General features: G+C 45.2%; 1 protein-coding gene across 4 annotated transcripts in view; it reads right to left on the bottom strand.

Annotated features, from left to right (window-relative positions):
* MTSS1 (MTSS I-BAR domain containing 1) overlaps nucleotides 1-25,222 on the bottom strand; it is a 268,242-nt gene that overhangs the window by 186,834 nt on the left and 56,186 nt on the right. For all 4 annotated transcript variants that reach the window (XM_089677514.1, XM_089677517.1, XM_089677516.1 and 1 more), the window contains exons 2-3: nucleotides 15,943-16,004; nucleotides 2,667-2,740 (exon numbers count right to left, since the gene is read on the bottom strand). In XM_089677514.1, coding sequence (XP_089533640.1) covers nucleotides 2,667-2,740; nucleotides 15,943-16,004 — 136 coding nt within the window. The remainder of the gene's footprint in view (nucleotides 1-2,666; nucleotides 2,741-15,942; nucleotides 16,005-25,222) is intronic.

The following is a 25,222-nucleotide window of genomic DNA, read 5'->3' as shown; positions in this document are numbered from 1 at the left end:
ATAACCCAAATTAGTTTATAACCAAAAATTATAATTTTTCAAAACAAATGTTTTACATTTTTATTTAATTGTTTTATATTATTGTTTATGGGTTTCTTTTGTTTTGTTTTCAACATACTGTCACCCTAATAGTCCAGTGTCACCATAGTGAACTGTACTACTTGTGGGGGGTGATAAAAAAAAAAGTTTGCTTTTACACCCATAAAGGCTGTAAAAGCAATCATTTCTCCTTCTCTATGGCTGCATTCCTGCAGCCCTTGAAAAATACTGTAAGAGCTGTGATTGGTCACAGCTTGTCACATGGTACAAGGCTGTTGTGAATAGCCTTGTACCATGTGACCTCTGTGATCATTCACAGATTTCACACATAGTAAGCAATGATGTAAGGAAGTGAGATCTTGTTTACTACTATTCATGTGATCATTGATTGGCCAATCAGTGATCACATGAATCGGGACCTCACACAGAGGTCCCGTACAGCGCACTCCCAGGGAGCGCCTACAGGCAATGGATTCGGTGGGACGTTTAGAAACGTCCACCTGCATCGGCAGCTCTCCCGTTCGGCCATTTATCGACATGGGCTGGATGGGAAGAGGTTAAGGATGTGTATGGATAATTTTTGGAGAACAATGCACGCCACACTTTTCACAGATTTGCAAAAAATGTTGAAAACTATTTATCATTTTCCTTCCACTTCACAATTATGTGCCATTTTGTGTTGGTCTATCACATAAATTCCCAAGAACATACATTTACGTTTTTGGTTTTAACATGACAAAATGTGGAAAATTTCAAGGGGTATGAATACTTTTTCAAGGCACTGTACTTGAATGGCTCACATTAAGCAGGGATACCGACTGCCAAATGCAATATGCCATTTAAGTTTTGCCACGGCTGTACAGCAGAGCATCATGACCGCAGCATGGCTACAGCTCTGAGCCTCTGCAGTTCGGGAAGGTTCCTACAGACAATAGAACATTTGCTCAATAGGATCTGCAGATGTTCATAGGTTTGGAGGCACCTCCACAAATCTAGCTGAAGGACCTAGGTGGAGGCAGCTTAAAGCTGGTCATAAATCCATCCAGTTTAGCAGGAACCAGACGAATTTGAATCCATGAATGGACTAGCTGGTTGTACACAAGTAGATCTCTTGATTGCCTTGCGTACAACCAGCCTTTTGGGTTTTTCCTGAACAATTAGTGCTACAGGCTATAGCCATCAACAGTGATCATTGTATTCTGCTGGCAAGGAAGACTCTCCGCTGGGCAGGAGTGATTCCCCCATCCACACTGAATGTGTGGATGGGGGGGAAAATCGGTTCATTTTTATCCCAAAAAAAAACAAAAATGAATCATGTATGGCCTACCTAAGAGATATCTCCTCATGCAGGATAGATGATCTTTGCCAACAACTTTCTTTCTGAAAAGGCCAAAGCCATTAGCCAACATTTCACCCAACACAACGTTACATATTTGTAGAAGGATCTTGTGTTAGAAAGAACCTTTGGAAACCTCACATGGTTGGTTGCCATCTAAGATTTGTAGACAGCTCAAAGTTTAGTCATACAGCATGCAGTCTACCCTACTGGGACTAGTGACAACTAGGAAGAACAGCGGCTAAAAACAAATGTGGATGTGCAATAAAAAAAAACAAAAACGGGAAAATCTTTAGTATCAGTTTCTATCTATGAAAGATAACATTGTGATCAGTAAGAGTTTTCTGCTGCCAAACTCTCAGAAATGAAGGCACTGAGGCTAGGTTCACATTGCCACGATAGGATTGTGATCCGACTTTCAGAGTGATTATGTAGTACTACTTGGATGGAACTTGGATTCAACTTTGATAAGGTTTGCAAATTCTGTTGGGCCAAAAATCACACCAAAGTAGTACAGGAACCTTTTCCGAAATTGCACCGTGCTGAGTCGCATTGATGTGGACACCACTGAAAACAATGTGATTTCTATTGTCATGCGATTCCGTGCTACTCAAGATTTGTACATTAACCACCAGGACATGGGATACTCTTCATTAGAGATAAATTGTTTGGCTGGTGCTGTATCCCATTTTTTTTTTTTTTTTTTTACAAATGTCCAGCTTTCACATAAAGTAATTAGGAGGAGCGGTCACATTTTTGGTATAGTTGGTTACCCAACCAACCTGAAAGTAAAATGTATGATGGGACTTGTGCCATCACATTCTAGGTTTTCTTCTAGTGCATTTGTTCTCAAAAGTCCTGCAGGTCCCATTTTTGCCTCATTTGAAAACAGATGTACTTTACATGCATTTTAATACCTCCCATTAGAAACCGCATGCAAAAAAACTTCAACCAGAAAATATAGAACATAGAAAAAACATGTTCAAAACACATAATAAAAAAATAGAAATTTTGATACGCAAAAATTTGTACCAGCCCAAACATTGACACCAGGTAAAAGAAACCCTTAGCCCATAGAACCATCCCAAAGACGAACTCAGTGAAAATATGTGGCCAAGTGTGTTTTTGAACGTGAAAACTACATGAAGGACCCTCGTGCAGTGTTACTCGAATCAACCATGTAGCCGAGAAACCCGTCCATTTTCCATAGAATACAGAAGCCATTTGACTTGAGCACCGTGGATGAAAAAGTGTTAACAGTAAAATTTGCTAGAAGCACTTGTCCGCTTACCCCGAGTGTTGGTTGCCATGTCAGCCACTTTTTGGAAGGCATCCAGGAAGGCAGCAGCTGCCACCACAGTGGTCCTATAGAGGAAAGAACAACGAGTTAGATTTCTAGTTTTTCAATCGAGAATTTACCGCTCTTGTATGCAGGTGCAGCACAGTAGTGGGTTATGTTATTATTTAGAAAAAGTCAGCTGAACCATGTGTAAAATGAAGAAAAAATTTATACCAGGCACCATCAGGATGGATGTCAATGAGACACAGCCCAAGGAACCCTAACAACCTCTGGAAGAACCCTGGGGAACCACGAAGCCCTGGCTATAAATGGCTGGAATATAAACCTGCCTCTGCTATGTAATTCTTCTGTTTCTGATTCCCAAAGCTACTGGAAATATGGCTAGTGTTAAGGCACTAAGCACATGACCCCGGTCGTCCAAGGTGGTCATCAGTGCTCAGGTAGAGAACCTGAATGGTTGTGTCTACCTAAAATCCTTTAAGCCCCTTTAACAGAGACATAAAAGTGGTCATAAGAAACATGCAGGCTGCTATTGCTAATCTCTTTTTTTGAAAATTGAGAAACAAAGGAGCGGTCACATTTTTGGTATAGTTGGTTACCCAACCAACCTGAAAGTAAAATGTATGATGGGACTTATGCCATCACATTCTAGGTTTTCTTCTAGTGCATTTGTTCTCAAAAGTCCTGCAGGTCCCATTTTTGCCTCATTTGAAAACAGAGCTGCACACAATAAAGGTCACACCATGAAGTTTAATCGATGTAGTTGACTTCTGACACAGTCCCTGCCCTAAATCCAAGGAAATATTACCCAATGCACACGTTCCTGAAAATGGCTGTGAGGTAACCAGTGCTGTAGCGACCACTGGCTGGAGACCAGAAAGACTTCAAGGCAAGAGATATGTCACCAGCACGCTAGGGAACTCCATGAAAGGGTCCAATGCTTTATTGAATGATCACATCATAACAGAAGATATCAATGTTTTGGAGCCATCTAGGACTCCTTCATCAGACATATGATATGCCTGCACGCCACATGCATGATGAAGGGGTCCTGCATGGCTCCGCAATATTGCTATCTTCTGTTGTGATGTGATCATTGAATAAAGCGTTGGACCCTTTCATGGAGCTCCCTAGCGTGCTGGTGACATATCTCTTGCCTTGACGTAATGCCCCTCTGACACGTTTCAACTCAACTGGGCTTATCTGTAGACCTCTAAACTTTGTAAACTTCTTGGTGTGAACTTCTATGGCAGGGGTGTCCAAACTTTTTTCAAAGAGGGCCAGATTGGATGAAGTGAACATGGTGGAGGGCCGAACAGACCCTCCCTATTTCCCTAAATCCTTTTGGTTAGCATTGGTGTTCTGCATCAATCAAGAACCCCTATAAACCATCTGTTGAAATCATCCTTACCTAACTGTAACTGCTAGCAATGCACAATCCAGTTCATATAAGGCGGGCTGCCCTTTTGGGGGAAAAAAAAAAAAAAACTGGCCTTATCTCTTCTTACAAATAACAGTGGCAACAAATCCCATTCTTACCAGACAAACTGGTAAAATATCGGCCAGGTGGCAATCCTAAGCTTGTAGCAGCTTTAAAGCTGAAGTTTAATCAGCTTATGGTCTGCCTTCCCTGGTGCCGCCTCCTTACCCCCCCCCCCCATCAATAGGCTAATTAAAAGTTATATATTACCTTTCCATTTTTATTACTGTAGTTATTTTGCATCCAGCAATGTCATCACTGGATCTCTGTGCTTCTCTGTGCAATGCAGGCAGGTCATGGCTAGTGGGAGGAGCCAGCGGGATGCTGTACATTCATATCACAGCAGTCTTATAAAAACTCCTCTGCTCTAATGCATGCAGTGGGCTTGCTGTTGAGAAGAGTTATGTAAATATCAAAATAGATTGATGTGTGAGGCATTTTACCCCCTTCCTGCTCAGGCCAATTTTCAGCTTTCAGCGCTATCACACTTTGAATGACAATTGCGCGGTCATGCAACACTGTACCAATATGAATTTTTTAGCATTATTTTTTTGAGACATAAAGCTTTATTTTTTTTGCTATGTAAATGAAAAAGTCGAAAACTTTTGAAAAAAAAAAGTGTTTTTCTTATAAAATTTTGCAAATAAATAATATTTCATCATAAATTTTGGCCAAAATGTATTCAGCTATCTTTTTAGTAAAAAAAATAGGCCAAATTAGTTTATAATCAAAAGTTATAATTTTAAAACTTTTTTTTACATTTTTATATTATTATTTATGTTTTTTTTTTACATACTGTCACCCTAGCATGGTAACACTGTACTACTTGTGGGGGGTGATGAAGATTTTTTTTTTTTCACACGGATTGCTTTTACACCCATAAAAGCTGTAAAAGCAATCATTTCTCCTTCTCTCTGGCTGCATTCTTGCAGCCATTGAGAACTATGTGAGCTGTGATTGGTCACAGCTTGTCATATGGTACAAGACTGTTATGAACGTCCTTGTACTATGTGACCTCTGTGATCATTCACAGATTTCACACGTAGTAAGCAATGATGTCAGAAGTGACATCTTGCTTACTACTCTTCATGTGATCACTGATTGGCCAATCAGTGATCACATAATCAGGACCTCGCACAGAGGTCCAGTGCGACGATCGGTGTTCCACTGTGTCCGGATGACACAGCGGGCACCGGATCGCGGTGCTGCGCACTCCCAGGGAGCGTGCACGAGCAGGGGGCGGGGAGGCCGTTTATAATTGGCCATCAGACCCTACACTGCCATCGTTGTATATAAACGGGCGGACGGGAGGTGGTTAATAACGCTGGTAGCGTTAGCTGTGTAAAGTTATGTTAAAAACGCAAGTTTTTCAGCGATTTTGCATTAACATTTAGCCGCATTTGCAGTTTTTATCTTTTTTTTTTTACACACACAAAAAAAAATTTGCTAAAAAAAAAAAAAAAGTCCAGAAATGCCTGTTTGCCGCATTTTACCACATTTGTCAGCATTAGAGCGTTTCTACAGCTAAAAAACTCCTCTAGCAACCCACTATTTCTGGGGTTTTTTTTCAAGCCAAAAAACGCTGGTTAAAGCCTAGGTGTGCATGGACACATAGGATAACATGCTGGGGAGTTTACTGGCTGTAGAAAAAAAATGACAAAAGCCAAAAACAGCCGCTGTAAAAATGCCCCGTGTGCAGGACTTAATGTCATTTTGGAGTAGTGGGCACACCACCAAAGGTAACACCTACAAATGATATTGGGCCTCCATGATTGAAAGAACTGAAATCCAATGAATGAAAGGGGTGAGCCAGGGACAGTCTGGTGGGGGGGAAAAAAGAGCTAGATGATGCTGGATGTCCTCCCACCAGGAAATGAGACAGGTTCTAACTAGCTGCAGCTTCTCATTTAAAAAGCCCAGAGTGTACAGAGAAATCAAGGTAAGCAATTTCAGTACAAGAGAGGAGCCTGTACAACTGTCCAGCTTTATTTGCCACTATATGTAGAAAAGCAGTAAGACCAAAATTCGGAGGAAACTGTAGATGTAGAGAGACCTACTGTTAGGCTCAGTTCACACTAGCTTTGTCCGCAGACGTCAGACAGGCGTTTGGGAAGCGTTTTTAACGCTTCTCAAACACCTATGAAAATTCTGCACATGGCAGCACACAGTGCAGTTCACACTGAAGCGTTAGCGTCACAGCAAGGGCTCGCTCACACTAGGCTGTTTTGCCAACGCTTGCCAAACGCCCCTAGAGCGTTTGGCAAGCGTTGGTCCGGTGTTTGCGGAGCGTTTTTAACGCTCGGCAAACGCCGCATGCGCGGTTTAGCGGCGGTTGCTAGGCGTTTGCCGAGCGTTAATAACGCCCCACAAACGCCTATAATGCATTTGAGTGGTGTTACCGCTCCGCAAACACCCCGCAACCGCGTCGCAGCCGCACCGCAAACGCCGGCCGGGCGTTTGCGGAGCGGCACCATAGACGAGAATAGGAGGCTTCAAAGCCTCCTGACTCGACCAGAGGCGTCCGTTTTGCCGCGACGCAACGCGACGCAAACGCTCCTGTTAGAACAGCACCATGTGCTGTAATGTGCAGAATTGGCAAAGGCGTTTGGGAAGCGGTAAAAACGCTTCCCAAACGCCTCTCTGCCGCCTGCACACAACGCTAGTGTGAACGCAGCCCAAAACCGACGCCTCGTGTGGAGTTGAAGCCTCCCATTCAAGTCTATGGTGCCGGTGCAGTTGCAAGGCGTTTTCAGAGCGTTGATACCATTTAACATCATTATAGGCATTTGTGGTGCGGTTTTAACGCTTGGCAAACGCCGATCAACCACCTCAAAACCACACATGGGGCGTTTGAGGAGTGTTTGAGGAGCGTTAAAACCGCTACCCAAACGCCTGTCTAATGCCTGTCAAATGCTATAGGGGCGTTTGGCAAAAGTTAGAAATAAAGTCAAGTGTGAACGAGCCCTTAAAGTGGTAGTAAACCGCAGCAAAAAAAAAAAAAAATTGGGGCCCCAGGCAGTTTAAGGCTGGCCATAGACGGGCCGTTTATCGGCCGAATAAATAGAAAAATCGGTTGTTGCTGCCATGGATGCTGCCACCAATTTTTACGAAAAACGGCCATTTTTCGTAGATTTTCCAGCATGACCGATAGAAAGAAATGAGAAGATCCGCGAAAAACGGCTGACGGCATTGCCCCACTAACGGTGTGAATATCGGACGATTTTTCGGTGGAAAATTCGGCCAATAAACGGCCCGTCTATGGCCTGCCTTAGTATGCAGTGCGTACTAGCAAGATGTGGCTAACAAATTAGGACAGACTTACCTGAAAACAAAGCCCTCCAGCAGCGCACTGTCACCACTGTAGGCGCTTCCTTCCTCAGGTCTTTCTTCTGTGATCGCAGTCTTCGGCAATATGAATGGCCGAGCCGCAATTACCTCATTACCGCGCATGCGTGTGGGAGTCACTGTTTACGCAACTGGGCTCTGAAGGATGGCACGGTGACGTCACCAGCTGCTTCTTTTGTAAATATCTCCTAAACGGTGCATGGAGATATTTACTGTACCCAGGGGCGGACTGACAACTCATGGGGCCCCCAGGCAATAGGGGATTATGGGGCCCCTGTGTCCTCGCCCACACTCAAACCACACCCAAAAAAGCCTATGAAAGGCAGTAGGGGACCATGGGGCCCCCTACTGACCCCGGGCCCTCGGGCAGTGCCCAAGTTCCCAAATGGTCAGTCCTGACTGTACCTATAGGTAAGCCTTATTATAGGCTTGCCTATAGATAAAAAATCAACCAACGCCCACTTTAATTCAAAGATGGAGTTTGGTGGGTACCTGGCTTCCTACCAAAATGGACCCTGATGTGTCTGCCTTTGGTGGTGACATTAGACAAATCTTTCTCTGTGTTATTATTGTTTTATTATTACTCAAGATTTATATAGTGCCAAAAGTTTACACCGCGCTTTACAATATAAAGAGAGACCAGGGTCGGACTGACAACTCATGGGGCCCCCGGGCAATAGGGGATCATGGGGCCCCTGTCCTTGCCCACACTCAAAGCACACCCAAAAAAGCCTATAAAAAGGTACCAGGGGCATTTTATGGGGCCCCCTACTGACCCTGGGCCATCGGGCAATGCCCGAGTGCTCGAATGGTCAGTCTGCCCCTGAGAGAGACTATACAGTTACAATTCAATACAAGAGGATCAGGAGGGCCATGTTCAGAAGAGCTTACAACTTAATAGGGAGGGGCAAGTGGAAGAAAAAGTAATAACTGTGAGGGGCAAGCTGATAGGAGATTGAAAAGTTCAGTTAGGTGTTGTTAGGTGGAGGTAGGATAGGCTTCCCTGAAGAGATGAGTTTTCAGGAATCACCTAAAAGTGGACAGAGTAGGAGATAGCTGGACAGATTGGGGTAGGAAGTTCCAGAGGATGGAAGAGGCTCTAGAGAAGTCCTAGAAACGAGCATGGGAGAGAGGAGACAACAGACCTAGAGAGCATGTCTTCGGAGGAGCAGAGAGGACGGTTTGGGTGATATTTGGAGACAAGACTGGTGATATAGCTTGGGGCGAAACTGTGAATGTGTTTGTTTTTAGTATTTCGAATTTTAATAACTGGGCAATTGGAAGCCAATGGAGAGACTGGCAGAGAGGAGTTGCAGACACTGAACAGTTGGTAAGGTGGATCAGTCTGGTAGTAGAATTCTTAATAGACTGAAGGGGGGATAACCTATGTAGAGGTAGGCCAATGAGAAGGGAGTTGTAATAGTCAAAGCAAGAGGTAACCAGGGAGTAGCTTGGTGGTTTCATTGGTTAACCGCTTCCCAACCGCCCTATAGCAGAAATACTGCTACAGGGTGGCACGGGTGCGTAAACACACCTATATATACGTGATTTCGCATTTCCGGGTAGGGGGCGCATGCACGCCCTATCTGCGCCGCCATCCGTGGCTATTAATCACCGGCCGCTGATTGCCAAGCATCTCCCATGGGGAGGAGAACTGTTTGTAAACAAAACAGTTCTCCTCCCTGTCAGCTCATGCACACTGCTTTGGATGGCTGTGCGCAGTACAGCCATGCAAAGCAGTGCGCTTACAGTGAAGCACACGGACACAGACACAAGTAAAACAGCACATAGTTAACCCTTTGATCGTCCCTTATGTTAACCTTTCCTGCCCAGTGCCATTAGGACAGTGTCAGTGCTTTTTTTTTTAGCACTGATGTTTGTATTGGTGTCACCAGGGATGTCACTGACACCAAGTCAGTTCCCCCCAGTGTCAGAATGCCAGCCGCAGTCCCGCAGTCAATGATTGCCACCATTACTAGTAAAAATAAAAATGTTTTTAAAAAAATAAATATATAAAAGTATATATACCGCCATTTGTAAACACTATAACTTTCACGTAAACCAATTAATTTTCACGTATTGGGATTTTTTTTAGCAAAGGCATGAATACATTTTGGCCTAAATTTGACAAAATTTTATTTTTTTTATTTTTTTTTACTGGCCATGTTTAATAGCATAATAGCAAAAAGTAAAAAAAAAATGTTTTCCTCAAAATTGTCAGACTTTATTTTTTAAGACGCAAAAAAAAACAAAAAAAAAAAAAAACGCACAAGCGATCACATATCACCAAAAGAAAGCTCAATTTGTAGGAAGAAAGGATGTAAATTTCATTGGGTGCAGTGTTGCATTACCACACAATTGTCAGTTAAAGTATTGCAGCGCCGTGACGCAAAAAAAGGCCTGGTCACAAAGGGGGGTAAGTCCTCAGCAGCGCAAGTGATTAAAAAAGGGTGTATTTTAGAGAGGTTACAGAGGTGACGTCTACAAGCTTTTGACAGCGATTGGATTTGGGGCTGAAAGGACAGGTCAGAGTCTAGGATTACATCTAGTACCCTGGCATGAGAGGAGGGACTGATAGTTGTATTATTGATATTGATGGAAAAGTCAGGGAGGAGGGCATGAGCAGGGAAAAATACTATGAGCTTGGTTTTCTAAAGATTGAATTTGAGGAAGTGGTGTGACATCCATGCTGATGTCAGTAAGTTAGTAATGTGAGAGGAGACTGAAGGAGTGTAGTGAGGAGTAGAGAGATAGCGTTGGGTGTCATCAGCCTTTAAATGGTATTGGAAGCCATGAGGGTTATAAGGTGACCAATAAAGGAAGCGTAGATAAAGAAGGGAAGGGGTTCAAGGACAGCCTTGGGGGACCCCTACAGAAACAGGAAATGGAGAGGAAGAGACAGAGTTGTAGGCAATACTGAAAGAATGCCAAAAGGTTGCTAGCAGTTTCCTGAGTAAGGAGCAATTTCTGCTTCTCAGATCTGTAATCACCAACATTAATTATCTTTTTAGCTATCTGTAAGTGGGGCATTTTTCACATTGACACCAATGTAAGGGACATTCTGACCACCAATGTAAGGGACATTCTGACCACCAATGTAAGGGACATTCTTCCCAATGACCACCAATGCAAAGGGACATTCTTCCCAATGACCACCAATATAAGGGACATTCTTCCCAATGACCACCAATATAAAGGGACATTCTTCCCAATGACCACCAATATAAAGGGACATTCTTCCCAATGACCACCAATATAAAGGGACATTCTTCCCACTAATCATCAATATAAGGGACATTCTTTCCACTGACCACCAATGTAACGGACATTCTTCCCAATGACCACCAATATAAGGGACATTCTTCCGCTGATTACAAATATAAGGGACGTTCTTCTCACTGATCACCAATATAAGGGACGTTCTTCCCACTGATCACCAATATAAGGAACATTCTTCCCACTGACCACTAATCGAAGGATCATTCTTCTCACTGAACAATGTGAGGAACATTTTCCCCCTGATCATTAATGTACAGGTCATTCGGCCTGAATGTTATTTTAAAAAGGTTGAGAAAGGTTGCATTAGACCAGCTTTTCTCAACCCTCTTACCCAGAGGAACCCATTAAATAATTTTCAGTTATCAGGGAACCCATACTAAAACCAATTCATCAGAAGTCAAGGGCAAGAACATCTTCTACATTAATGGTTAGTGGGAACAATGCAACCCTCGCAGTGGTGGTCAGAATGCCACTCTTAGCTAAAAAAGATAAGTGGCTTCATATTCTTGGCGTAGCACTTGTCCTGGTGCTATGCCGGCACCATCAGATAGGAGGTCCATCCACCACAGCTCATGAACCCCTAGCAACCTCTGGAGGAACCCTGGTTGAGAAAGGTTGCAGTAGACAGTAGGCTACTTGGTGTCATTGAAGGATAGTAATGCTATATAGAGATATACAGTGTAAATCATTTCAGAATTTGTCTCTGCTCTACAAATGAAGAAAATAAATCTACAATTGCTACCCTCTACTCTACAGAGAACTTCGAATACTCTGAAAAGGCACAAGTCAAAAGCATTGGTCTCGTCACGAAGCGTCCATTCACAATAACTCTGCAGGAGCCAATCCTCTTTGTTATCCCTAAACAGAAGTACATCAGCCTTGGTGCACACACAGGAAATTGGTGGCTATATCTAGGTAGCCTTTGCTCACTTCGCTCTTTCTTGGTTGAAACCAGCCTGCGCTACCCAGCTCTTGTGTTGCTATGGCAACAGATCCAGCTCTTAGAAGCTGAGGAATAGCCGTGCAGAGCGGACTGCGCATGAAAGACGTCAGCTCTCTCTTCCCCCACCTCATCATCCCCCCCCGCTCCTCGCTGCAACCCAGTTTCAGAAAGCATTGACTGGGATTTTCATTGACAAATTGTCACGGCTCTCCAGTGAGAAATCAGAATTAAAGTGAAATCATACTATGCCTGCAATGGACAAAATAAAGGATTCATGGCACGGCCGGGACGGATGCCTCACTGAGGGGATCAACCTGTGATTATATGCGTTTATTTAGGACACTTCTAAACACATACAATGCATAGAATGGATTTTAACTGCAACATTCACACTGTGCGTTCACCTGCATTCAGGTACTGTTTAGCGAAAACAGAATGCTGTGCGTCCAGAGTCAGATCACGTACGCTGAACACATCCAAACGCATGTAAAGGCGAATGCATCTAACTACAGGAGAAGTTGACCTGGGAAGCACAAAATTCGATCATACTTACCAGAAAACTTCTCCTAGATTTAAAGTGGTTGTAAACCTCAGACATGAATTATGACCAAAGCATATTCCTCTATAGCACAGGTGTCAAACACAAGGCCCGCGGGCCGAATCCGGCCCTCCAGGCCATTTCATGTGGCCCTTGCACCTCTGCTGCAAGTATCCCTTTGTCTCCCCCCCACCTTGTCTCATCAGTCAGCAGTAGAGAGGAGAATGGAACTCCTCTGCCAAATCCTGCACTTCTCAGTGCAGCTGCAGCACCCCCTTATCTCTGCCTCCCCTGGTCTCAGCATTCAGCAGACTCTGCTAACTAGTGAAATATAAATCGGTATCCTAAAATAAATCTAGAATAAACTATGATATATTGAACACTCTTTTGTAATGACACTTCAAAGTCCCACTTTCACTCTTGAAAGTCCAAAATTATAAGAATTAAACCTTTTTAGTGTCAGTGAAAAAAATCTTTCAAAACTCAAAAAATTCCTCATAAGGGGTCTTATGTTGAAGACAGGAAGTGACGAAGCGCGTCAAGGGACGTGACGCTGGACGTTGCACGAGAACCGGAAATAGCTGAGTGGCCATCTTAAGTGAGGGCACAATCAGGGGCGGACTGACAACTCATGGGGCCCCGGGCAATAGGGGATCATGGGGTCCCTAAGTCCTTGCCCAAACTCAAAAAAGCCTATGAAAAAGGTACCAGGGGCATCTCATGGGGCCCCCTACTGACCCTGGGCCCTCGGGCAGTGCCCGAGTTTCCAAATGGTCAGTCCGCCCCTGGGCACAATACATCTCGGCGTTCCAGGAAGCTGCTCAAGGTGGAGTAATGGAATATGTGCATTTTAAATGTAAGCTTAACTATTAAAGTCTGGATCTTTTTGAATATCAAATATACTACACTATATGGCTATCATTTCTTGCATCTATGAATGACATGGAGAGAAAGAAGGCATGAATAGAAAGAAGGAATAACTTGTGGATCTGAAGGAAATCCTATGTGATGTTTTTCTAATGAAGTGAGAATCTACTGAATTACTATCTTTGGAGGCTTTTATAATACTGATTTAGGGTAAGGGTATGTTATTCAGCCACTTAGATGTGTTCACAGAGTGTTCACAAAGGAATGTGCATATAGAAGTGTACACAGAGTGTGTCACTATTTCACGTGTTTTTCACATTTTTGTGTGGTCTTTTATTTGCACAAAAAAGGGGTTTTTTTTAATTCAATTCCATATATATGATTGTATCACTGTTTGTTGAGGATAATATACTATTTAGTTTTCTTTTTGGAGGTACACGGCATTCTGGAGGTACACGGTGATAAATAATCAGAACTTGGATGAATAATAATTTTTGAATTTTGAATTTTTGGAGTTTTGAAAGACTTTTTTCACTGACACTAAAAAGCTTTAATTCTCATAAGACTCTGCTAACTGACTCCACTCCTCCTCTGGTCCTCCTCCAGACCCTTCACTTTCTGCTTTCCAGCTCTGCCCCCAAAGGGGGTGCACAGTGATGTTAGGGAGGGTGTGGGATTCTTGACATCTTATGTAATGGGGGGGTGGGATGCTCTGGACATCTAGTCTTACTGATACAACCGGCTCTTTGAAGGCAATCATAATGCTTATACGGCCCACGATGAAATGGAGTTTGCCATCCCTGCTCTATAGCATGTACTAATTTAACTGTCATTTCTGTCTGCTGCTCTGTTCGTCTAATATCTGCATAAATCACTTCTATGTTTTCCTGACACCAAGAAAATGTGATGTAAGGGGATGTAAGGGGGGGTGGGGTGCTATGGACAACTAGCCTTACAGATACAACCGGCCCTGTGAGAGCAACCATAATGCTGATGCAGACTGCAATTAAATTTTGAGTTTGACACCCCTGTTGTAGGGCCAGTCCTTGTCCGCGTTGGAGAACATCCCCCCAGCCCGGACACCACCCCCCATTGACTTCTCCATCACATCCAATAACGCCACCATCAAACCCGCCCCGCAGGCCAGAGTACTTGGTGTCATTCTGGACTCCAACCTATCCTTCCAGCCCCAAGTCCAATCTTTAACAAACTCGTGCAGACTCCACCTCCGCAACATCGCCAAAATCCGCACGTTCCTAACCCCAGAAACCACTAAACAGCTCATCCACTCCCTCATCATATCACGACTCGACTACTGCAACTCCCTCCTCACTGGCCTGCCTCGCCGCTGGCTATCCCCGCTTCAGTCGATCCTGAATACGGCTGCCAGACTCATTCACTTTTCCAACCGCTCCGTCTCCGCCACCCCCCTCTGTCAATCCCTCCACTGGCTTGCGATTGCGCAACGGATCAAATTCAAAATCCTAACACTGACGTACAAAGCCGTCTACCATACTGCCCCGAACTACATCACTGACCTAATATCCAAGTACCACCCAGCACACACACTCCGCTCCTCACAAGACCTCCTTCTCTCTAGTTCCCTGGTCTCCTCCTCCCATGCCCGCCTCCAGGACTTCTCCAGGGTGTCACCCATCCTCTGGAACTCCCTGCCCCAACCCATCAGATTATCACCTACTCTCCTCTCCTTTAGGCGCGCCCTGAAAACCCATCTCTTCATGGAAGCCTACCCCACCCCCTGCTAACTTGCCGACCTCCTCCACTCCTCCTAACACTCCATCCCCCACAGCTATCTCCTCCTGTGCCACCATCCCCTCCCTCCTAGATTGTAAACTCGAAAGAGCAGGGCCCTCAATCCCCTCATGTTTTGCATTGTATTGGTATTGTTCTGTCACATGTTCTGTCCCCCTTTGTAATGTACAGCGCTGAGTGAACTATTGGCACTTTATAAATACTGTATAATAATAATAAAAATCCAGAGCTATCTGCTGAATCGGCTAAAATTTGAGCTATGGATGATCCTATTGGCACCACCCAGCTCCATAAAAAGCAACTTAAAAATCAACTGAGCTGGGTATAAAACTGTCAGCTGAACAGTGACTGCATCTTATCTTTGTTGGGATATTCAGGAACCTGGGGGTGCTGTAGCTGTCTGGAAACAAAAGCCAACAGTGGAGATTCCTCAATCCACGCTGTTTAGTGTTGATGGGGGGGGGGATCAACTAAATTCTCTTATTGAGTCGCCTCCGGTGAGCCCTGGGTATCAAAGACCCAATCCCTGGAGGAAACACATCATCCAGCTGCTAGAGAAGAACACTGCAGAGACAAACACCCTTCTCTATGGAGTTCAGGACCTCTCCACCAGCCAAAAAAAGAAGACCCACATTGCAATGTGATAGGATCGAAGAAAATAATATATGCATATATATATATTTTTAATTCAAAGCATTGAGGGCTGATCCAGTGGTGTGAACTGAAAATGATTTCACAGGTTCCTCTGGACTTGAGCTTCAACTATTTCCCTAAATACCTTTAGGCTAGCCGTAGACATGTGTTACTGAGAAGGATAGGTGGGAAGACACATGCCTGTAGACCATAGGGCTGGGACAGGTCAATGGTTCTTGTGCATCTTAATAACAAGTACCTGCATATACTGTAAATGGTTGACACCATCCCTTCCTCTCCTTATCACCCATTACACGGTTTTAAAAGATCCCATCCTTACTAGAACACTGTACTGAGAGGAGTTGGGCCATGTATGCTGCCCTTTCAGACAAAACGGAATCAAACTCACCTGAGCTGAGACTGCAATTTTCCTGCTTTGTTGATGAAATCTTCCCACACGGGATAACTTGCCTGCAAAAGGTAAAACAAATTCAGTATTACAATGGGTTCCTATTACCAATATGCCATGGTATATACAAGAGAGGTATACAAAAGCAATATTTGGAGGCCCTCCAATGAAGCCTCTGAATCTCCCATAGGACTGTAAGTTCTAATACTTTTATTTATTGAAAAAGGAAAGAAACAATGTGAAGATTACATACAAACAACTGAAAATCTTGTTTACAATGCAACCATTTTCAAATGGGACTAATACCTTTTCACCAACACTGGTTCCAACTGACAGGAAGACCTGATGAATAGGCACCAAAATTATTATTATTATTATTATACAGGATTTATATAGCGCCAATAGTTTGCTCAATTATGTAGTCATCTATTATACAGAGGGAGACAGATTATTCAAATTGGAAAAATGGATTCACGTTTTCAAAGTCAAACATACACTCCAACCAAAACTTAAAAAGTAATGCATACAAGCTTAACACAGCCAACCATTTCTCATTTGTCCATAATATGATGATCTGAGAACCTCTTTCTTGCCATTCTATTGTAGAAGAGGTGTTCCTAAACACAACCACTGAATTCTCTATAATGTCACATCCAGAAAGGTCTTCGTATCAAAGTGCCAGTACTAGGAGGTTTCTCATAGCCCACAATCAAATTTCCACCTGTCTTAGAAGTTTGAATCTGATTGATGATGCAACATAGAGGTAATTAAAGAGCCGAGACTTCAGCCCACATGTGACCGCATTAGATCACCTGGTACTCATAGTAAAGAGGAACTTCGCTATCCCCTATGTTCCACCCTGTACTTTTTTGCTGAGTAATTTACAGAAATTAAACTCAAGCCCAGCCAATCCAGCAGGGTCCTGTATGGATCTGCCACTATGCAACCTTCTTGTCTGAGGTCATCAAGAGTCTGCTGTCTCTTCCAGGTTTTTGCAACTGGCCCTCTGATGGCATCCATGGTGTGTAGCTAGGGGACTGGTTGCAAGAACAAGGAAGAGACAGCTGGCACTGATGATGCACCAAGGTACATAAGCTATAGAGCACCCCAAGGCCCCCTGAGCCATGTGACATAAGCATCAAAAAAAGCTGAGGGCAACTGAATATGTCAGGCACCATATGTATCTTCCTGGTTCTTGCAGCCTGTTGACCCTGATGACGTGCATGTGGCATGTCATCAGGGGGCAGGCTGAAAGAACCAGGAAGAGACAGCTGGGTCCCTGATGATGCATCCTAATGCATGGGCAATGGGGTACCCGAGGGCCTCCTCGGCTAGATGACATAGGTATCCCAGAAAGTTGCAGACAAATCAATACATCATTCTCACAAAGGTGAGAATCCAGGAATTGCAGAGATGTGTTGCCCAAAAAGGTATTAAAATGTTTAAAAAATGCCGGATTATGAGATAGGAACAGAATGGCAGAAAGAGGATGCAGTGGGTGAAGGTCCACTTTAAGTTTAACAGAACTCCCTTTTTGGTGTTACACGTTTTATTTATTGTCTGGCAAAAACGTCACTTTTTTTGTATGGTCACCCTAATTTATGATTAGGTGGGTGTCAAGCTTGGTACATATTTCTACTGCACAGAAAAATATTTTCGGTAGAACAGGTGCAAATAAACTCCTGTCTTGCCTTTGCACGCAGCTACTCCCAAAGCTTTACTAGCCTGTTAAGACCACTTTAAGGCTTTGCAAGTTTCTATTGAATTCCGAGGACTGAGTCAATACAGCAGCCCACCGTTCTGGTACACAGCACCTGTACAGCTGTTTAACTGCTGTCACTGAACCATAAAAACAATCATGTCAACACAGGTTTTCAAAGACGGGATGGATATTGTAAGAAAGGTTTCCAAACTGAATTTAAAGAACTTACTGGGATTGGACAAATCCCACAAGACCGGCAGACAAAACACAGAAAATAGACATTTTAGTGTTTCCCCTATGAGTCTCTTCAACTGTCACACTAAAACCACGAGTTTAAAACAATTAAAGTGTATTTAAATGCAAAAACAAACATGTAATTTATTGCAGATTTCCAGTCTTTAGATGTGGTGGCCATTTTCTTCTTATGGGCTTTTCTACGTTTAATTTCACCTGGTGATCCTGACAGAACACATTTCCTGTCCTAGGGTGACAACACTCACACACTGTACTGTATCTATGGAACAGGGTGGACACCCTAGGACAGGAAGTGCATTGGGACAATAGAACATCTCTTCCTTCTTAGCATATCAAAGCTGGGATCGAAATCTGAATCAAGAACCAAATAGAGGAAATCTCATAAGACTGTCCTTTATATAAATCATAAATACTTGTCTTGCACTGGGTAAAATATAAGGTAAGGGTTGCTAGTATAATTTACATTCAACTGGACTTATGTGATATTGAAGGGTTTTTTTCAGTAAAAGTGGTTTCAAATTAGAATCTACTGCAGTATTGCTAGCCACATGGGCAGCAAAGTCACCTTAAGTGACTGTAGAAGTGATTGTAAAGGGGAACAAAAATGAATTACTAAAATAAACATGTCACCTTCCTGCTCTGTGCAATGGTTTTGCTCTGGTCTCCTCCATCCTTATGAATGCCCCCATAGCAAGTGGCTTCGTGTTCGCTCACTCCCAAGCTACGCTCTGTGTGTCCATTGATGCACACAGCGCTGCTTGACCATGCCCCCACTCCTTTCTCACAGGCTGTGAGTGACAGCAGCAGGAGCCAATGGCCTTTAGAGCCACTGTAAAGCTGAAGTTTAGGCATGGGAATATTACAGAGTCACATTGGTCCAGCTTAAACCAATGAGAATAAGTATGTGCCATACCTGTGGGACCCACGTTGAAGCTGGAAATTGGTCTAATAGAAACCTCTCAATAAATGCAAGGCATTCTTTGATTGGACATGGTGGAGATTATGACATCACGATCTCCATCTTGTCCAATCAGAGAAAGCTTTGCATTCAAGGAGAAATTGCAAAGAGTTCCCTTAAAGTGGGAGTAAACTCCCACTGGACACTTGAACCTAATGGTAAGCCTGTAATAAAGCTTACCTGTAGGTACAAGGAGTATCTCCTAAACAAACATGCACTGTTTAGGAGATATTCAGTGTCAAAATACTAACCACAGCTTACAAAGCCATCCACAACACTGCCCCTAGCTACATCACCAACCTCATCCGCAGATACCGCCCAAATAGCCCGCTCCCCTCCTCCCAAGATATCTTCCTCTCTGGCTCCCTCATCACCTCCTCCCACGCTCGCCTCCAGGACTTCTCCAGAGCCTCTCCCATGCTCTGGAACTCCCTACCAAAGTATGTCCGGTCAGCCCCCACCCTGTCTGCCTTTAGGCGATCTTTGAAAACTCACTTATTCAGGGAAGCCTACCCCACCTCCACCTAAGAACTGTACTTGAATCACTTCCACCTGATCATCCCCCGCAGCTATCACTTTTTGTATCACCTCCCCCTTCCTTTAGATTGTAAGCTCCATGAGCCAGGCCCTCCTATTCCTTCTGTACTGAAATGTATTGCAATTGTATTGTCTGCCTTATATTGTAAGGCACTGCGCAAACTGTTGGAGCTATATAAATCCTGTATAATTATAATAATACTAATATAAATCCTGTATAATAATAATTACCCACATGGCTCCTGTATTGTGCCTTTATTTTTTAGTCCAGAGTTCAAACAGCTGCCTTTCATAGAACGGGGGATCTTGACGATAATTTCAGTCAATATAAAAGGTTCAGCGGCAGAAGTTTTACTTTGAAGGGAACAGAAACTTGCAGTGACATTTCACATTAGAAAAACACAGTACACCTCTGCCAATGGCAATACATGACTTCAGAATGTTATCTGTGACTGTCCAGACTCCTCTATTACGACCAAGAAAAGCAAAAAGCACATCCAGGATCTGGCAAGCCTAGTTGGGGATTCAGCAGATAGCAAATCTCAGCTGCTGATTTGTTTTTTATTAATGTATAATAAATGCCCAGGTGGTTATCGATGATACTAGTATTTTAGCATTAAACATAGGAGGCCGATGCCAGGCAGTTGACATTTTCTGTCTAAATGTCACACACAAACAGTGATTGTACTGGAGACACTTAGCACCCGCCCTGCATAAACCTTCTGACATTTTCCTGCTAAATGCATGTGTGTTTGTATATAACATATACACAGTATGTAGCGCGGCGATATCATGACCTGCTAACAGGCTGGCTTATGAGTAATTACCACCTGGGTCTGCTCACATTCATTCCCTGTCTGTTATTTCACTATGGCCCACTGCACACAGCTCTCCCTACAGTCAACTTGACACAGCAAACACTGCAGACATGGGAGAGTGAGAGAGAGAAAAGAATGTGAAAGGGGGAGAGGGAGGAAAAGAGAGAGAACACGGGAGGGGAGCGGAGGGAGTGTGTGCAGGAAACAGAGAGAAAATGCACAGGAGGAACAAAGAAAGAAAGAAACCACACAAGAAGAGGCAAGACAGGCAAGTAAAGAGAAAGAGCACAACAAAAAAGAGGAGAGAGAAGGAGAGCATGCGGGGGGGGGGGGGGGGGAGAAAAAGAGAGCATAAGGGGGGAGAGAAAGAGAGAGCACGCAAGTGGGGGAAGAGAGAGCGCATGCAAGAGGGGAGAGAGAAAGAGCATGCACGGAAGTGGGGGAAGAGAAAGAGAGAGCGCACGCAAGTGGGGGGAGAAAAGGAGAGGGCACGAGAACAGGGATGAAAGAGTGTGCAAGAGTGATGAGAGAGAGCACTCATGAGATGGAGAGGAGAGTATGCATTGGGGGGGGGGGAGAGAGAGCACACACGGGGGGGGAAGAGAGAGCACACACGAGGGGGGGAGAAAGAGAGCACACACGAGGGGGGGAGAAAGAGAGCACGCACGAGGGGGGGAGAAAGAGAGCACGCACGAGGAGGGGAGAAAGAGAGCACGCACGGGGGGGGAAGAGAGCACACACGGGGGGGGGAAGAGAGCACACACGGGGAGGGGAAGAGAGCACACACGGGGGGGGGGGGGAAAGAGAGCACACACGGGGGGGGGGGAAGAAAGCACACACGGGGGGGGGGGAGAGCACGCACAAGGAGGGGAGAAAGAGAGCACGCACAAGGAGGGGAGAAAGAGAGCACGCACAAGGAGGGGAGAAAGAGAGAGCACGCACGAGGAGGGGAGAAAGAGAGAGCACGCACGAGGAGGGGAGAAAGACAGAGCACGCACGAGGAGGGGAGAAAGAGAGAGCACGCACGAAGAGGGGAGAAAGAGAGAGCACGCACGAAGAGGGGAGAAAGAGAGAGCACGCACGAGGGGGGGAGAAAGAGAGAGCACGCACGAGGGGGGGAGAAAGAGAGAGCACGCACGAGGGGGGGAGAAAGAGAGAGCACGCACGAGGGGGGGAGAAAGAGAGAGCACGCACGAGGGGGGGGAGAAAGAGAGAGCGCGCACGAGGGGGGGAGTAAACAGAGCGCGCACGAGGGGGGGAGTAAACAGAGCGCGCACGAGGGGGGAGTAAACAGAGCGCGCACGAGGGGGGAGTAAACAGAGCGCGCACGAGGGGGGAGTAAACAGAGCGCGCACGAGGGGGGAGTAAACAGAGCGCGCACGAGGGGGGAGTAAACAGAGCGCGCACGAGGGGGGAGTAAACAGAGCGCGCACGAGGGGGGAGTAAACAGAGCGCGCACGAGGGGGGAGTAAACAGAGCGCGCACGAGGGGGGAGTAAACGGAGCGCGCACGAGGGGGGAGTAAACGGAGCGCGCACGAGGGGGGAGTAAACGGAGCGCGCACAGGGGGGGAGTAAACGGAGCGCGCACGAGGGGAGAGAGAACGGAGCGCGCACGAGGGGGGAGAGAACGGAGCGCGCACGAGGGGGGAGAGAACGGAGCGCGCACGAGGGGGGAGAGAACGGAGCGCGCACGAGGGGGGAGAGAACGGAGCGCGCACGAGGGGGGAGAGAACGGAGCGCGCACGAGGGGGGAGAGAACGGAGCGCGCACGAGGGGGGAGAGAACGGAGCGCGCACGAGGGGGGAGAGAACGGAGCGCGCACGAGGGGGGAGAGAACGGAGCGCGCACGAGGGGGGGAGAGAACGAAGCGCGCACGAGGGGGGGAGAGAACGAAGCGCGCACGAGGGGGGGAGAGAACGGAGCGCGCACGAGGGGGGGAGAGAAGAAAATGCGCATGAGGGGGGAGAGAAGAGAGTGCACATGGGGAGGGATAAGAAAGCGTGCATGAGGGGGAGAGAAGAGAGCGCACGCAAGAGGAGGGAAACAAAGAGAAGGTGTGCTGGTGGGGGGTCGTCACGCAAGAAAAGGGAGAGGGGAAGGGAAAGCGTGAGCAAGGCAGGAGGGAGGAGAGAAAGAGAATCCTAGAAGGAAGAGAGAATGAGCATGCAAAAGAAGGAGACAAAGAGTGCACATGGGGGGGGGGGGGAGAAGAATAAAGAGTCCAAGGAGGAAAGAGAAAATGAGATGGGCAAAGTGACAGAATGTGTGTATGACTTGGTCCAGAAAGAGAACAAAGGTGACAGAAAGAGAAGAAAGGGTGGAGGAAACAAAATGGGGACAGAAAGAGGACAGAACACAGAAGACAATGATGCCATAGAAAGCCATGATCACAGGATGATGCTTTACATAGGCTAACAACCTCTCTTATGTAGATGAGCAGCTTTATGAGGTCTCCATACAAAGCCTTGTTCTGTCTCAAACTGGAAGCACATTTTGAAGGTAAGCAGCTACAGGTGCCTAAATAATAGATACTGTTGGAGCCCCGAAACACGGACTTCTGTACTACACAAATGACTTCTTCAAGTGAGAAAGCTGAGCTCCAACCCACCGACTTCACACATTTTACTTTTGGTCCCTCAGAGTGATGGCTAGCTGCAATCACCAAATTCTGAAACGCATAAAGATAGGATTGTCTTAATCCATCGAGGATAAAAATTCCATTACTGAGCACCTTTGTTTTTAGACCCCCAGGATGATCCAGCAAGTGTATAAAGGGGCGTTTTGAAAAACATGGTCACCAATTTACCAGTTTTGTGGCACACCTGGATTAATACACTGCTCAAAAAAATGAAAGGAACACTTTTTAATCAGAGTATAGCATCAAGTCAGTTAAACTTCTGGGATATTGATCTGGTCAGGTAAGTAGCAGAGGGGGTTGTTAATCAGTTTCAGCTGCTTTGGTTTTAATGAAATTAACAACAGGTGCACTAGATGGGTAACAATGAGACGATCCCCAAAACAGGAATGGTTTTACAAGTAGAGGCCACTGACTTTTTTCCCTGCTCATTTTTTTCTGACTTTCACTAGTTTTGCATTTGGCTAGGGTCAGTGTCATTACTGGTAGCATGAGGGGATACCTGGACCCTACAGAGGTTGCACAGGCAGTCTAATTCCTCCAAGATGGCACATCAATAAGGTTTGCTGTGTCTCCCAACAAAAGTCTCAATAGCATGAAGGAGATTCCAAGAGACAGGCAGTTAGAGCCAGAGAGCTGGACAGGGCCAAAGAAGGTCCTTAACCCATCAGCAGGACTGGTATCTGCTCCTTTGTGCAAGGAGGAACGGGATGAGCACTGCCAGAGCCCTACAAAATGACCTCCAGTAGGCCACTGGTGTGAATGTCTCTGACCAAACAATCAGAAACAGACTTCATGAGGGTGGCCTGAGGGCCTGACATCCTCTAGTAGGCCCTGTGCTCACTGCCCAGCACCATAAAGCTCAGTTGGCATTTGCCACTGAACATCAGAATTGGCAGGCCTGCCACTGGTGCCCTATGCTTTTCAGCAGGTTCACCCTCAGCACGTGACAGACAAGAAAGGATCTGGAGAAGCCATGGAGAATGTTATGCTGCCTGTAACATAGTTCAGCATGACCGTTTTGGTGGGGGGTCAGTGATGGTCTGGGGAGGCATATCCATGGAGGGACGCACAGACCTCTACAGGCTAGACAATTACACCCTGACTGCCATTAGGTATCGGGATGAAATCCTTGGACCCATTGTCAGACCCTACACTGGTGCAGCGGGTCCTGGGTTCTTCCTGGTACAAGACAATACTTGGCCTCATGTGGCGAGAGTATGCAGGCAGTTCCTGGAAGATCCAATAGAACACCTTTGAGATATCATGTTTTGGTCCATCCCACGCAACCAGGTTGCATTTCAGACTGTCCAGATCAGTGATGCCCTGGTCCAGACCTGGGAGGAAATCCCCCAGGACACCATCCGTCATCTCATTAGGAGTGTGCCCCGACATTGTCAGGCATGCATACAAACACATGGGGGCCATACAAACTACTGAGGACCATTCTGAGTTGCTGCAATGACATTTCAGCAAAATGGACTAGCCTGCTGCATAATTTTTTCACTTTGATTTTCGGGGTGTCTTTGAATTCAGTCCTCTGTAGGTTGATAATGTTCACTTCCATCAAACGATGGGGCATCCTTGCATCCCTACACATTACCCCGTCCATATCAGTATACATATCCAACATGATATTTTTCCCCATTAAGATCTGATGTGTTTTCAAACTGTTCAAAACATATCTCAGAAAGACTTCAAAAGGAAATATTTTCCCTACAGTCTTGTCTTTCATTCACTTTCACAAGGCCCTAATGATAGAGCCACTCTCTGAGGCAGGGTTTCATGGAATCCTAGGGTTCCTCCAGACACTGCTAGAAGTTCCACGAGCAAGGAGCAATTTCTACCTGTCAGACAAGTTCCCAATGATCTTTTTAGACATCTGTAAGGGGGGGAATTCTTCAGAATGACCACAAGTGTAAGAAGCATTCTTCCCACTGACCATCACACTAATATATCATGAGTTGTAGATATAGTCATTTTTATCAGGGGCTCCCTGGGACTTTCCCAGGTTCCTCTTTGTTGAAAACGAAAAGGGCTGCTCTAAGGTCAGTTGGGCCTTTTGGGCTCCAGCACTTTATACCTATCAGAAACGTTCAGTATCAGCTTAAAGCAGCAAGAGTCTCTTTGAACCCTGCTCCATCTATCTGCTTCACCCAGTGTTCTAGTGTGCCCCGAAGGCACAGATGCAGCAAACAATGAATAAAAATAAACTTGTGCCACAGAAAAATTATATATACTACAATCCAAATCTAAATGCTGCTGTTCAAGAAAGGAAAAAAACAATCAAATATAAATATAAACACTCCACAGCGCAAAATAATTAAATTAATAATGTGAATAAAAGTCTAAATAAAGTCCAAAAAAATAATTA

Source organism: Staurois parvus, unplaced genomic scaffold (assembly GCF_062004578.1).
Source record: "Staurois parvus isolate SC_StPar_1 unplaced genomic scaffold, SC_StPar_1.0 ptg000187l, whole genome shotgun sequence".
NCBI classification, from domain to species: Eukaryota; Metazoa; Chordata; class Amphibia; order Anura; family Ranidae; genus Staurois; species Staurois parvus.
Note: the sequence above shows the minus strand (reverse complement) of the source record. Positions and strands in the feature narration are given on the sequence as shown.